The 16,053-nt window shown below is 41.4% G+C and overlaps 2 protein-coding genes across 2 annotated transcripts; one reads left to right on the top strand and one right to left on the bottom strand.

Moving 5' to 3' along the window:
- Positions 1-464: 464 nt before the first annotated feature.
- Positions 465-6,160, bottom strand: LOC306785689 (apoptosis-stimulating of p53 protein 2-like; the record flags this gene model as incomplete). The annotated part of the gene is made up of 6 exons (XM_079280144.1): positions 465-1,727; positions 1,832-2,031; positions 2,160-2,326; positions 2,511-2,644; positions 2,781-2,918; positions 6,095-6,160. The coding sequence occupies 6 exons, from the start codon at positions 6,158-6,160 to the stop codon at positions 1,686-1,688; spliced, it is 747 nt and encodes a 248-aa protein (XP_079136270.1). The 3' UTR covers positions 465-1,685.
- Positions 6,161-10,596: 4,436 nt separating this feature from the next.
- On the top strand, positions 10,597-13,679 carry LOC306785688 (uncharacterized protein; the record flags this gene model as incomplete). The annotated part of the gene is made up of 2 exons (XM_079280143.1): positions 10,597-10,692; positions 12,776-13,679. 2 exons carry the CDS (start codon positions 10,597-10,599, stop codon positions 13,472-13,474), a joined length of 795 nt encoding a protein of 264 aa, XP_079136269.1. The 3' UTR covers positions 13,475-13,679.
- Between the last annotated feature and the right edge of the window lie 2,374 nt (positions 13,680-16,053).

Here is a 16,053-nt window from a genome sequence, read left to right as displayed (position 1 = left end):
ATTACAGGGAGGAACTGAGACAGAGCTCCAGTATTTATCCCACTATGACTACGTCCTCCTCAGTGAACTCATAGAAGGGAACCTCCAGCTTTAGAGGAGCAGGTCCCTTTCTTATCCTTCCTGAAGCATCGTAGTGGGAGCCATGGCACGGACAGTAGTAGCCTCCGAAGTCTACGGCGTTGGCGATGGGCACACAGCCCAGATGGGTGCACACACCGAGGACGATGATCCAACAGGGGTTCATCACTCTATCCTTGTCATGCTCACACCTCAGACTCTTCTTCCATATTTGGATTGGTGCTCTGGGAGGTGAACAGTCCTCGTCGGTCCAGCAGGGGGCAGCAACGACAGTGTAACAAAACAACAATATGCATTGAGAGCAACATATTTCTACTCACCTTTATCACAACGATGAGAAAACTGGAATCCGGTCTGTGTTTGTAGTCATACAAGCAGACCATAAAAACTTAGTACAAAGTATTTTATTGTAAATGTTTGAAACACTACAGTACATCTGTGGTTATAGTACTGACAAAAGGGCTAAACAAAAAAGTAACAAAAATAAATACATCTGCATTGACAGATAAGTGATGGGTACTGTGAAGTCTTATTGTATAAATTCCATCTTTTTTATCTTTTATTTGACTTGAGAAATTGTCTCTGACTTTAGGATGTAGCATCATATTCGCTTACCGATTATTACAAAGGTTTCTGGTGTTACGCTTGCCTTCTTACAATATATCGTCATGAAATGGCTGTAATAAAATATTATTTTTCATACTGCATGACATCTCCTCCCTGGTCAAAGGGTTTCTAAAGAGCGTGAAAGTCCATTTTCATAAGAATATAATTCCTACAGTAACTTCACAAGTTTTTTTAAAACACAAATACATGTATACACAGTATCTATGGCATCTCAACCACAATGTATGAAAGCAGACTGGCTTTCTGGGTTTCACAGAACAAACAGCAACAGATCAATCAAAAGCTTCATCGCAGGTCCTTTCCACCAATCATCTCATTTTGTTTTTGTTTAGTCAGAACAGTGACGGTCACAACTGAAACGTTACACCTCTAGTGCCGTTATGAAGAGGCACAGTCACTCAACAGTGATGGTGGAAAAACAGGCGCCCCAAAGATTGTCACGGTAAAGGAGCATTTTTAAATCATCATCATCATCATCCTCCACTTGTTCGCCTCATGCACTGTAGAGCCCCACGTAGTTTTAAAAGACGATTTGAAAGTGTAAAAATGTCTCGCAATAAGAATACCGCTTGTTCAATTTACATCCCAACATTTGTGTTTCTGTCCGTTCAGAAATAGTTTCAGACACTAATTACATAACAGCAAAAAACAGTGGAATAAAAGGGAAACAATGTCAATGGTGTCTTAAGTACACAGTGTGGCCTGGAAAAATAAGTGAAGGAGAATCCCTCTGTCGTAGATACAGAAAAAAAAGTGCCAGAAAGAGTTCATAGGTGATCCTTCATATTGTTTGGTCTGTCTCATTCTCTTCATTATAGCAGTGCCCTTCTCTTCCCCAGTCTGTTAAAGCCTGCCTGTGTGTGTGTGTGTGTGTGTGTGTGTGTGTGTGTGTGTGTGTGTGCGTGTGTGTGTGTGTGTGTGTGTGTGTGTGTGCGCGAGAGAGTTTTGGAGAGTTCTGGGACACTGGAATGCGCAGCGTTTTAAGCCAAGGTTCTCTGTCTTGGCTTTATTCTGGGATAGAGCTGTTAAGAGACAAGAAGAAGACAACAATGTCAACAATGCACATTTGTTCATGACATAATGAACACGCTCGTCTTCATTACAGTTTCAGTGACTCGTGACTCACCCCAAGGAGGTTGCGGGGAATGTAGCCCTCGGTGTCAGCCATGTGCGCCCACCACCAGTCTATCTCGTCCTCGTCCTCCCTTCGGACGATGGTCATGCAGTCTCCCTCGCGGAACATCAGTTCATCGGGGTTTTCACCACTGTAGTCCCACAGACCATAGACCACTCCCCTGTTCATGATGCCCATCTTCTCTTGCACACCTTAGGGTACACAGATTTAAAATAACAGAAAAATAATTAATAGTGAGTTTTTCACAGAAACATAAGACACAGGAAAGAATTAAAATTAAATTCGTATAAGGTAAAATAATAACACCGCTTTTACTGACCGTAGAGGAACTGGGAGCACTGGGTGTAGCCCTCCTCCATCTCTTCACATTTATCAGCTGCCGTTTGCATGTCACTGTAAGTCATAGCAAACACTGCTGCACCAGACTCCACCAGGAACTTGCACACTTGCACATTGTTACAGGATGCAGCACAGTGAAGAGGGGTCCTGTGTTAGAGGGTGGGTGAAAAAGGAGGTAAGGACAGAGGATACGAGAGTGGGAGCTGAGAAACACCAACCACTAGGAGTAGTTCTGTTGTAGCTCATACTGCTAGATTATGCTCAAAGTTAAGTTGAAGAAAAAACAACATGGAGACGAATGATAACCGTTTGGACTGATCTGAGAACTTACCAGCCATCACTGTCAGCAGCATTGACATTGACACCAAACTGAACCAGAAACTTGACGATCTCTGTATGTCCGGCACAGACAGCATTGTGTAGGGCAGTGATTCCTTCATCGTTGGGCAGACTGGGATCTTCCACCTGTGAATGAGGAATCACAATGAGTTAAAAGAGTTTCAGTTCAGCACCAGCAAAAGCTGACTTACACAGCAGAAAAACAACTGTGATTTTAAACATTATAACCATGTTATTATAATACATAGCAAATGTTTCTTACTTCATAGATGATTCTCTGGACCAGGTCAAATTCTCCCTCCAGAGAAGAGTCCAGCAGCAGAGCCAGTGGGTTGAACTTCAATCTCATGTTGTGCTCAATGCGTTCAGAGCCGAGCTTGCGCAAGTTGGTCCTCTTTCCCTAAAGACACAATCATAACGGTGTATCACACAAACGATCTCAAACAGCCGTTACAAACACAGACATGTAAACTCTCAGATGTGAGAGTCTCATCCTGAAGTGCGTCCACTCTTTACTGGGTTCAATCTGGACTGAGAGCAGAGGAGGGACTTGTTTTCCGGCTCTAAATGCATTTCTAATCCAGGCCCGCCCTCCCACGACGCTCACCACTTCTTTTCTCCACCTACCTCCGAATCAGGTAGGCCGGTCATTTTGTTTTTTTGTTGTTGTTATTTGATAAAGAGACGGTTCCTGGTTCGCTGTGACACTTTTGTTTGTGAGCTGTCGGTATCACGAGATCTAGCCAGCGCGAGGACATTCACACTATTGGGGCTAAGTGGATGCAACCTGTCCAATCAATGCTACAGGGTGGCGTCACACTGACACCTAGCGCGCAGATTCTACATTTCTCTTGTGAGCACTCCCTGTATTTATTCACTGCTGCATACTTTCAAACGTTGCATACTTTTTATTTTTTACTTTGCAAAGTACATACTGTTGCATGCATTGGGACATACTTTGTCATAACATTGCACCTCGAACCTTGACCCTCTTGCTCATATATCAGCGGCGCAGAGGATTGTGGGTCAGAATAGCCAGAGAAGTATGCTGACTTGTATAATGCAAAATGCGACCATATGCAGAGGGACATTCTGTTGTTTTTGGCACACTGCATTTGACATACTGCGTATTGGAACATACTGTGTGTGCCAATACCCATACTACCATATTGTTTAGTATGCCATAAAAAATATTTGCTATGTTGAAAGAGAGTAAAACCGTGGATTTGAGAATTAGGAAAACTCCATATGAATGATTCTGGTGTTCAGTAACTGCTGGAAATGTAACTAAAACTACAATAGCAGTTAAGTTCACCATATAAACTCGTATGTCATAGATGTGTTGACAACTCTGTCTCCAAGTAGCTCAAAGATCAATATCAAAGGATATGCTTACGACAGGTTCACAGAAGACAATGGACATCACTGCAGCTTTTGTTCTTTTTTTTATCAAAACACTTTTATGCAAGACTCCCATCACTCACATTCAGGCATGCAGACATAATTGTTGGAATGCTGTTAAGCATTCCAACAATCTTTATTCTTTTCTTTATTCTTTATTATTTTCCAACATCTTTATTCAACTTCTTCTATTTCTTCCGTCGCACCTCTTCTTCTCCTTCATATTTTAAGCTCCAGAAACCGTTCAACTATTAAAATGTTCAGCTCTTTCACCAGAGGTCTGCTATGACTTTTCATATTTCTAACCTTTGTTGAGGATTTAACTCGAGTGAACAGACTGAGATCGAGGCGTTTAGCTCAATTCAAGCAATAACATTTATTTGTAACAGAAGTATTATGTCCAGCAGTTAAATGTGCACGGACCTAGAAAAGTGAAAGCTAAAAGGCTTAGACATAGTGCGCATGCGTGTTATAGGTTCTTCTGATGGAAGCCTATTGGTTAAAGCAAAGTTGCAGGCAGGGCTGTGTTTAGCAGAACAGCAGCCTGGTTGGAGCACTGGGCATCTCCACCCACACTGGCTCATGTCCGGATCCCGCCTTCTCTGGCTCATCAGTGTGTATGCATGTTGTTAACACTCAAGGTGCCTGAAAGGGTGCAGTTCTAAGCTATTTCGAAGTCTCTGTGTGAATAGATAAAGAGAACTCTTCTCCTACTCTAAGATGGCAGTTTCCGCCCTAATCTGGTGGTTTAAGCAAGTGTTTCTTTCAGGGCCACTGTATCTGTTTCTATCATGCGAGCAGGTGCAGGAATGCCCTGCTCGGAGTATTTGACCTACTTACAGTGACCTCACAACTCCGCAATATAAGCTTACAAGTATAGCGCATATTATTTAACATTGAATGAATATATTTTATTTACACCTTTAAACTTTTTGAATTATTAAGCTTTTTATTTTCAATGGGATCTCTATGGAGAATATTTTCAAATGGCTTCAGGCACACAGGTGTTCGCGATTGAGCCAATTAGTGATGTTGATAAACACACAGACTCACAGACACACGCGCGCGCACATACACTCCTCTCCCTCTCGCTCTGTGTGTCTCTCTCATACAGTCATTCAGGTCTTAGGGATCTTTAGAGGTCTTTCCCCACTCCTCCTCCACCCCGCCCCCCCACACACACACACCACACCCCATTTCAAAATAAAAGCCCCAGAGAGTGAATTCTAACTGAACTGCTTGTGATGAAGCCTGTCATTTAATAACCTCTGTTTATGTGTGTCAAACATTATGATTATGTCTCCTCTCCCCCTCACTCCCCCACCCAGCCCCACCCTTTCAAAATAAAAGCCCCATGGATTAACTGTATTTAAACAAGCTCAAAATTAGGCTTTTTTGTTAAAAAAATGAATGCTCTAACTACTACTGCTGCTGCTAATATAGTGTTACTACTACTGCTACTACTACTTCTACTATAACTTTTGCTGTTGCTACTATTACTACTACTGCTACTGCTATTACTGCTACCATCAATATTATTACTACCACTACTGCTATTACTACCACTACTATTACTTATATGACAACTGCTACTACTACTATTCATGCTACTAAAAGTAGTAATACTACTACAGCTATTAGTACGACTGCTACTAGTACTACTACTACTGCTACATCTTCTACTGCCATTACTATTACTACTACTACTGTGATATTAAATACTACGACCAATACTACAGCTATTACTATGACTACTGATACTACGTCTTCTACTACTTCTTCTAATTACTAATACTTCTACTACTAATAATACTTCTACTACAACTTCTACTACTACTACAAATATCACTAATAGTACGACTAGTAGTTATTCTAATGCTACTAATACTTCTACAAATAATACTTCTACTACAACTTATACTACTACAAATATCACCACTGATGAATTTTTTTAAGCCACAGAAACTGTTCAAATGTCAAAATGTTCAGCTCTTTCAGGAGAGGTGTGATATGACTTTTCATATTTGTAATCTTTAAACTCTTTGAATTATTAAGCTTTTTGCAATTTGTTTTTGAATTGGATATCTATTTTAAGCAATGTTTTTGCGATTAATTTCAGTTTTCAGCATTCCAACGCATTTTCAGCAGGAAATGCTTTTTCTAGTTCCACTTTACGGTCCTCATCTGTTTCCCCGCCGTCCTCTCCTCCACACCCTCGGGTAAAATATCTACATTTTCCATCTCTAGATTGGGTGAGATTCATGGTGCAGCATATCTCATATCTCAGTAAATGTGGATGTTATGTACACAGGAGCTCAGCATTTAATGAGGGTGTCTGTGGGGAAAGCCAGATCCATCACTTTGCCCTGTTCCTGTACCCGGAGAGACACATACCCAATAAAATAACATGCCCAGAGGAGATATACATGGGACTTTAATCATCATATTGCGTAAGACAACTGTACATAGATCAGATATGTATCCGTGTGTAAATACCCTGCAGACCTTCACACTGCTCATAAAAACACAAAGGGCTCGTGTGCTGCAGAGATCAACGAGAGCTCTGATTATGAGGAGTAAAACAGCCGCTATCTGTCATTCCACCAATGACTTTCTTTTTGAAAAAAAGTATTTATCAGTGCTTTGAATCCATTATGAATGTGTGTATCAATTATAAATGTAGTGAGTCATGTTCAGTGAGCAGTGTTGATGTTGAATTCAGCCTTTTATCTCAACTCCTTATTGCAATGCAGCAGGGGATGTGTGCAGCATAGGGGGTTGTGCCTTAAACGTCCGTGCTGCATTAACCCCCATAAAGCTCACAAAGGGACCCAACAGAGGAAGACCACCGGAGCTTATGGACCAGGAAGTGTCACCGTGCCTGGTTACCATGGCAACAGAGGTACCTGGGAAAAGGCGGTTGGTTCACATGACGACATACAGTAGCCTATGTCGTGGATATATTAGTTATCTACATCAAAGGGTGCAGCACTTCTGTGTCTCTCCCAGTGTGGGCTGGAATAATAAAAGATCTATCGGCACATAAAACACAGCATGCAGTCGAAACACCAGTCAGTTTAAATATAGCCATATTTAATATATATTATACATATATGTTGTACAGGTATCTAGATCTAAACATTGATTGTTTGAGGAAGCTGATGTAACACAACCTAAGAGGGTGAACATGGTGATCATTGTTCTTCATTCAGTCTGTTGGTGCACCACTAAAATATCTCAACAACTATGAGATGCATTGCCATATCATTTTCTACAGACATTCAAGGTCCCCAGAGGATGAATCCGGCTTCAAAATGCTTTAAGTTGCTTTATGTTGTCAGGGACACATTTTTCTTAGGTCTCTGCGTTCAACTCCATGCCTTGTTCCTTTTGACAAGTTCCCACTATAGCTCATGTCCTATTTAGCAAATATAGCTAGGTCACATCCTTTTCAGGTTCTCATGATGTGCTTTATAGAGCTGCGGAACCGATGTTCAAAAACATGCTTATTTTAGCCCAAACCATGATATTTTCCTAAACCTAACTAAATCTAAAGTAGTTTTGCTGCTGAAACCTAAGTGATGCCAATGGGTCCTGACCAAGCGTCGTACAGTGATAATGCGTGGAGGGAACATATAGGACCATGGGAGAGCATATATGCACCACTGGAGAACAAAGGACCCTTTGTCATGTTCACTTTATGTGCCATATGAATCTGGGTAACACAGGGAATAGTAGCGTCAGCTCTGCTTCTAACCCAGGGAGTCTTTGCTGTGAAAGATGAACACACACAGTCACCAGCAGTCACGTCAGCCCTGTAATTTGTTTAACCTGCAGAAGATGGAGCACCACAAGGTGTCGACATGATGGACAAATACAAAAGCACTTGCAGCACTTGGTACACCAATTGTGTACATTGTCTCATGTTGGTTCACATGGTCAACAGCAGAATTAAATGTGTTTGATGAGAACAGGTCGGCTCAGCAATAAAAGCATTAGTTGCAATAAGAACACTATGTAGTAAGATAAAATGTGGTGACACAAATAAAACATAGTACTATATACTGCACGTCTGAAAATGAGGGGTGTGTGTAAAAGTATCCCCAACAGTATTGCACACATTTAATGAGAAAAAGAAACGAGATCTGGGATATGAATGGGACAAATAGATGGATGAATACAAATATATACTTACATAAACAAGAGGATTGTGTGTAGTAACTGGCATCTGTAATTCACATTGATGCTGTTTTTATTTGAAATTGTTCATTTTCTTGGGACTCTTTGTTGGGACCAATATAAAAGAGGTCAAGTCATTTTGTAAATATCTAGTCTTGGGACAGTAAATAGAAATGGGAGCTTTATTTAATGTCTTGCCTGCTTTTTAATTCAGGGCAGAAGAGAATCTCGTCTTAATGTGAGTTCATATGTTCAATGTGACGCATGATTAATGCAATAAGGATCTTGTCCGTCCCGATAATGAACACGGCAAAAGACACACTCAGGCCTACCAACATGCAAAAATACCCAGAAAATAATTCATCGCTCGGTATGTTTTGTTCATACTGATGTCTTGAGGGGTCCAAAAATTAAACCAAACGTACTTTTTTTTTGTACTCGTTTGAAATCAACACTTTTTCTTAAAGAAATAAATCTATACTATATTATACCAGTAGTGTAATACATTCGATCAGTGGTTCTCAAACATTTTCTGTTGCGCTCCACTTTGGAGGAAGAAAAATGTTCATGCCCCACCGCCCCAACTAAATTGTAACAAAATGGTTGAATTTATATTGAAACAACATTTTGTGACTCCTCCGTCTGTGCTTTTTCAAATAATAGAATAAAGAAAATTGCAATCACTTTTAAGTAAACCAGATTGCTCCATCAGACAAAAACTAATAAAATGTGCAATCGCTTTGTTAGAACAATGCAAATAAAGTTGTATCTGTGCAAAAAAGAACTACAATTTGGCAAAAAAATAGCTGCTTGCAATTGGCTGCAATTAACCTGTTTTACACTCAACATCTTTTCAAGAAAACAATGAAAAACGAAACAAAATAAGTTTCATACTATCCGCAGCTAGTTTTCAGACATAAAACACAGACTGGTCTCTCCTCATCTCCTACCGCGTTCACTGTGAAACCCAGAGCAAGATAGTCATCATATGTTCTTCTTGGCTGCTTGCTGTTCGTCTCGGATGCATCGCTTGCGGTTGCTTTTCTGTTCCCGCCTGCCAAATGTCTCTTCATTTGGAACACTAAGCCACACATGCGAGTCGCCAAGGATCATGGCCGTCGCGCATGCGTAACCTGTTAACGGCGTAACGTAAACATTTACACGAAAGTACAGGCATTTCGCCATGTATTTATTAATTACTTTAAAAATAATATATATATATATATATATATATATATATATATATATATATATATATATATATATATATATATATATATATATATATATATATTCTGTATTTCCCCCTGCGCCCCACCTGTAATACCACCGCGCCCCACAGTTTGAGAACCACTGCATTGGATAATAAAACGTGATTAGTGGGGTCCAGTCGGAACACAAAGGCACTGACTCGCTTCATCTCTTACTATTTTCTTGTCAACTAGAACCTGTCTGAATGGACTTTTATCTGTTCACCTTTTCTTCTGGATGGTTCTCCTCTGACTCATCTCCAGAGTCAAAACCACACCCATTAATGCATTGCTGGTGAAATCCAGGCAACTGCCATTACATGTGAGGAGAACTGAGTCAGCACTATCACACTGGATTAGAATTCAGGGTGGACTTAACGGAAACACAGCATCGACTGTCCTGTACAATGGTTGGGAGGACTCGACATTCTCTGGTAAAAGCTTTGGATGGGACATCTTGGCAGGAAATTTGGAATAATGACAATAAGGGTAGAAATTACAACACAATTCAGACATCAGTCAGAGTGAGAAGTGATGGAAGTAAAATTAGAAAAGAAGATGTTACTTTCAGATTAAGGTTCGGACATACAGGACTCAATGACACATACACATCATGAAAAAGACAGAGTGGGATAAATGTGAGATATGCAACTGTAAAGAAACTGTAGAACATGTGCTGATAGAGTGGAGGAAGTTCAGGGTGGAAAGAGAGACTGAAGAACAGAGTGGTTGATACAGGAAGGGAGTGGAGCATCAAAGGACTGTTAGAGACAGGGGACAAACAAGTTCAGCTTAAAAGGGCTTTATTTAATATTTTGAATGGAACGGGTTAAAAGGCCAGAATATGACTGCAATATGAAGTTTATTTCTAATTGTTTCATTATATTTATAAATAACATGATGATTGTGTTTAAATGATAACTGTCATAAAGGCATGATGTTACACACTCCGGTCCAGTAGGTGGCGCCTTAAACATTGGTTTGTAGTCCGCCATTAAAGTGACAGAAGAAGAATGAGAAGAAGACGAAGAAGAAGGAGGAGAGGAAGAAGAAGAGGACGAGGACTAATCTCGTGGTAGCCTATAAAGCTATTGAAGTTAGCTTAGCATGCTACCTGGAAACAGACAGACGGGCACGGAAGTGACCAACACAGCGCTAGTCAGAGTTTAATGAGAGTAAACGGTGTTTTTAACGGAGTTCGTCTGGAGGAAAACTTTCTGTGGTTTAGTGAAAATGTCTAAAGTAGAAATGTTGAGATCTTTAATCAACCAGCGACGAACTGCGGCTGTTGAAGAGATATTTGGTCTGTTTGAAAGAACGATAGCAGAGTACGAGGAGGAACTCTCTCGTTCAAAAGAGGCGAATAAGCGACAACGGGAACTTCTGGACGCTGTTCTCAACCCGGAAATCCGGATACAAAGAGCACGTAGGTTCACTTTATTTAACACTGTTCATGCTCCGGCTGATAACTTTTAATGTAGTTTGGAGTGAGACTCTGTTGCAATTCGTCGTTTTCTTCTTCAACTGATTTAATACCTGCAAACGTGTCGCCAGCGCTTCTCAGATTGGAGTGAGACAAGGAGAACATGTGATGTCGTGATCTTCGCAATAAAACATATTTGATGCGACACGTGTCGAGTCCTGGCCAATCAGCGTTAAGATGTCTACACCGTCTTCATTTCCCTCGTTAAAGTTTAAGTTCCGTTACCGTTCAGACTTGTTGGGTTAAGTTAACGTCCACTGCATGCGGAACTTTGTCAACAGCTAACGCTCATCATTATCAAGATTAGGAGGAAAAAGCGTAACGTGATGAAACATGAATCACCCTCCGTCTTCCGGTTCAGTCCACGCGGTCACTCATTAACGTTAAACCGGAACACCGGCGGTTCGGGTTGCAGTTTTTTTTGTTTAACTCAAAGTAGAATGAGGCGATTTCGTGGTGATAATAACTTGAAACATGAGGCCCAGATACTGATGAGATGATGAGGTCAGAGAGCTTCAGGAAGAGGATGTTGTGTGTGTAGCGCAGCTTGACGCAGGGCTGAGATGTGAGTGGAGCTGGGCCTGGATAAAGGTGGAGGTCTAAACAGACGTGAAGAGAGAGCAGTACAGCTTCCCGCTGTCAGTGTTTTAAATACATTGATAAGGCAGGGTATGCTAACTGCAGCCTCTGCTCCAATGAGATGAAGTACATGTAAATAAAATATATTCATTCAATGTTAAACACATCTTATACGCGGATATGTGAGTTCTAGTGCATTCATCGCACTCGTCTGAACACAGTGAGAAGTATTAGAACTCTGAAGGATAGCTTTTGCCCCAGTTAAATGTCACATAGCCTGACAGAGAACTAGTTTCAACTGCCAGCTCCGTCTTAGAGATAAACGGCCTTCAAGAAGGGGGGTGAATTGGTGAAGGAAGTGGCTGATTGAAGTCCGACGGGTTCAGCCAATCACTGAGCTGATCGATGGGCTAAGGAATGTGTAATATGAGGACTCCCACACACAATGTGGCCCAACCCTGGCTTGTGTGTGGGTGAAGATAAATTGTTAATACTTGTAGATCGTCTACTGATGAGAAGACTGGATACTCTTCTGACACTGATGAGGGTGGTGATGGGAAGAAGACCAGAGAACCTCAGTCAGGTTTAAACTATGTGAAACCTGATGATGACAGGAAATATTTCAACTTAAAGTACAAGTAAAAGTCATGGATTTTGCAGCTTAAAATGGTTCATGTGTTCATGGTCACATAAGTTGATTACATTATTGTATTATCTGGTTCTAGTGATACTCTGAAAGTGTATGTCCAGGAGACTATTTGCTCAATTCTAAAATGTCTTTGTAACCCCTCTGTGTGTGTTTACTGTTTTCCTGCAGACGTCCAGCAGCTGTTGTTGGTTAAAGAAGAGGTTCCCTCTGAGCAGCAGGAGTGGAGCTCCAGTCTGGACCAGGAGGACCCAGAGCCCTCACACATTAAAGAAGAACAGGAGGAACTCTGCACCAGTCAGGAAGGAGAGCAGCTTCAAGGTCTGGAGGAGGCTGATGTCAAGTTCTCATTGACTCCTGTGAAGAGTGAAGATGAAGAAGAGGAAGCTCAGTCCTCACAGCTTCATCAAAGACAAACTAAACAGATGGGAACAGAAGCTGATGGAGAAGACTGTGGAGGACCAGAACCAGACAGGAACTTGGATCCAGATAGACATCCAGAACCAGATACTGATGAGAAGACTGGAGAGTCTTCTGACACTGATGAGGGTGGTGATGGGAAGAAGACCAGAGAACCTCAGTCAGGTTTAAACTATGTGAAACCTGATGAAGTCCATGTCAGTGATTCAAGATGTAGCGCTGGTGAAAAACATTTTAGATGCTCTGAGTGTGAGAAAACATTTGGCCAGAGTGGAACTCTGAAGATACACATGAGAACCCACACAGGAGAAAAACCTTTCAGCTGCTCAGTCTGTAAGAAATCTTTTAGCAATCATTCAAATTTACGGGGACACATGAGAACCCATGAAGTCCGTGCCAGTGATTCAAGATGTAGCGCTGGTGAGAAAACATTTGGCCAGAGTGGAACTCTGAAGATACACATGAGAACCCACACAGGAGAAAATCCTTTCAGCTGCTCAGTCTGTAAGAAATCTTTTAACCATCATTCAAATTTACACATGAGAACCCATGAAGTCCGTGTCAGTGATTCAAGATGTAGCGCTGGTGAGAAAACATTTGGCCAGAGTGGAACTCTGAAGATACACATGAGAACCCACACAGGAGAAAATCCTTTCAGCTGCTCAGTCTGTAAGAAATCTTTTAACGAGCATTCAAATTTAAAGAGCCACATGAGAACCCACACAGGAGAAAAACCTTTCAGCTGCTCAGTCTGTAAGAAATCTTTTAACCGGCGTGCAACTTTAAAGAGACACATGAGAACCCACACAGGAGAAAAGCCTTTCAGCTGCTCAGTCTGTAAGAAATCTTTTAACGAGCATTCAAATTTAAAGAGCCACATGAGAACCCACACAGGAGAAAAGCCTTTCAGCTGCTCAGTCTGTAAGAAATCTTTTAACCAGCGTTCACATTTACAGAGCCACATGAGAACCCACACAGGAAAGAAACCTTTCAGCTGATCAGTTTGCTGTAATAGATTTGTGTGCAACAGAGATCTGAAGGTACACATGAATACCCACACAGGAAACAATCCCCTTTAGCTGTTCTGGTTGCAGTAAAGTTTCCGTTTGTGATAAAAGCTTTCAGCACGAGTCACCTCTGAAGTTACACATGATTAACCGCGGTTCAACTATACTGATTTCAATACAAAAAGTTATTCACTGAATGAGCGCCAACTGTACAGTTTGAAATAGTTTTGATGATTATATTGATTGATTTGATGGTAATGTCAGTTTAAGATGATGGTTTTACCTGCATCTGTGCACAGTATATTGTATTCAAATTATTTCATCAATAAAAAGTAAAAGGTTTGTGTATTTCACTGGTTCATACAGTTGTACATAGCACACTTTGTTCATCAGGATTAAATCCATCAGTGACTGGAGTGTGACACAATAGTTCTTTATCTTACTTGGCAGTTTGCACTCTTTGCTGCTGCCATTACTGGTATAAAATTGTCATCTTGTCTGACACAAACTCATAAAAAGATCCTGAGAAAAAGCAATCTACACATCAGTTAGCCACGTACGTGGCACGGGGCCCTGATCACACCCGGCCCTCATACATTGTGTTACATAATGCTGTTTGGAAAATACTAAATGCTAAAAATAGTGCGGAATGAAAGAAATCTACAGAGATTAAAACAATAAAAATGTCAGTGAATCAAAAGACATCACGCAAAGTGATGCAGATCAATCAAAGAAAAACAACTCACTTTTTTATAGTACTGACAAAAGGGCTAAACAAAAAAGTAACAAAAATAAATACATCTGCATTGACAGATAAGTGAAGGGTACTGTGAAGTCTTATTGTATAAATTCCATCTTTTTTATCTTTTATTTGACTTGAGAAATTGTCTCTGACTTTAGGATGTAGCATCATATTCGCTTACCGATTATTACAAAGGTTTCTGGTGTTACGCTTGCCTTCTTACAATATATCGTCATGAAATGGCTGTAATAAAATATTATTTTTCATACTGCATGACATCTCCTCCCTGGTCAAAGGGTTTCTAAAGAGCGTGAAAGTCCATTTTCATAAGAATATAATTCCTACAGTAACTTCACAAGTTTTTTAAAAACACAAATACATGTATACACGGTATCTATGGCATCTCAACCACAATGTATGAAAGCAGACTGGCTTTCTGGGTTTCACAGAACAAACAGCAACAGATCAATCAAAAGCTTCATCGCAGGTCCTTTCCACCAATCATCTCATTTTGTTTTTGTTTAGTCAGAACAGTGACGGTCACAACTGAAACGTTACACCTCTAGTGCCGTTATGAAGAGGCACAGTCACTCAACAGTGATGGTGGAAAAACAGGCGCCCCAAAGATTGTCACGGTAAAGGAGCATTTTTAAATCATCATCATCATCATCCTCCACTTGTTCGCCTCATGCACTGTAGAGCCCCACGTAGTTTTAAAAGACTATTCGAAAGTGTAAAAATGTCTCGCAATAAGAATACCGCTTGTTCAATTTACATCCCAACATTTGTGTTTCTGTCCGTTCAGAAATAGTTGCAGACACTAATTACATAACAGCAAAAAACAGTGGAATAAAAGGGAAACAATGTCAATGGTGTCTTAAGTACACAGTGTGGCCTGGAAAAATAAGTGAAGGAGAATCCCTCTGTCGTAGATACAGAAAAAAAAGTGCCAGAAAGAGTTCATAGGTGATCCTTCATTTTGTTTGGTCTGTCTCATTCTCTTCATTATAGCAGTGCCCTTCTCTTCCCCAGTCTGTTAAAGCCTGCCTGTGTGTGTGTGTGTGTGTGTGTGTGTGTGTGTGTGTGTGTGTGTGTGTGTGTGTGTGTGTGTGTGTGCGAGAGAGTTTTGGAGAGTTCCGGGACACTGGAATGCGCAGCGTTTTAAGCCAAGGTTCTGTTGGGATCTGACCAGATGGCTTCAACATGTGCTGTGGACAAAAATAATCAGGCCTTCACTTTGTCGAGCAAAGGGTTCATCCTGATTTGTAGTTGATAAGAGCAAAGGGATTTCACACTAGGGTGTGAATTTCCCCCCCCCAAATAACCATGGTAACCGCGGCAATCTCATTGGCCGAGAGCCAAGAGACCCCAGGACCCCTGTGGTTCAACCACTGTCCAACAAAAGTGCCTGCAGATCACACCTCCTTGCTTTTTCCCGTCGACCTCCGTCGAACAGGGAGCACACCACGCTCTCTTCGCTCGGACACCCCCGTCCAGGCCACAGAAGAACCAGCTTTCCCCGCCAGCGCTACGCTGACCACGAGGAAGCCCCTCAAACCCTGACAAGCCATTTCGCTGGACGAAACAGCCCGCGATAACGAATCTGCTTCAGCGATCCGTTCAGTGCTCTTTGCTCCTTTTTCTTTTTGCGCACACTCTGGCAGGAAGACGTCTAAACCTCTCCTGACCGATGATTACCGGGAGACCTACGGACCACGTCGTCTCAGCCGAAGTTAGGTCATCCTCCCTGCAGCGAGGATTGATCACGTCTGCGTTTGCTCCAGAGCGAGCTGCGCCACGACGGACCGAAACAGCGCCAGCTCAAACG

This window comes from Melanostigma gelatinosum (assembly GCF_949748355.1).
Source record: "Melanostigma gelatinosum genome assembly, chromosome: 12".
Lineage (NCBI taxonomy): Eukaryota > Metazoa > Chordata > Actinopteri > Perciformes > Zoarcidae > Melanostigma > Melanostigma gelatinosum.
The sequence above is the reverse complement of the archived record's forward strand: the minus strand, read 5'-3'. Positions and strand labels throughout refer to the sequence as shown.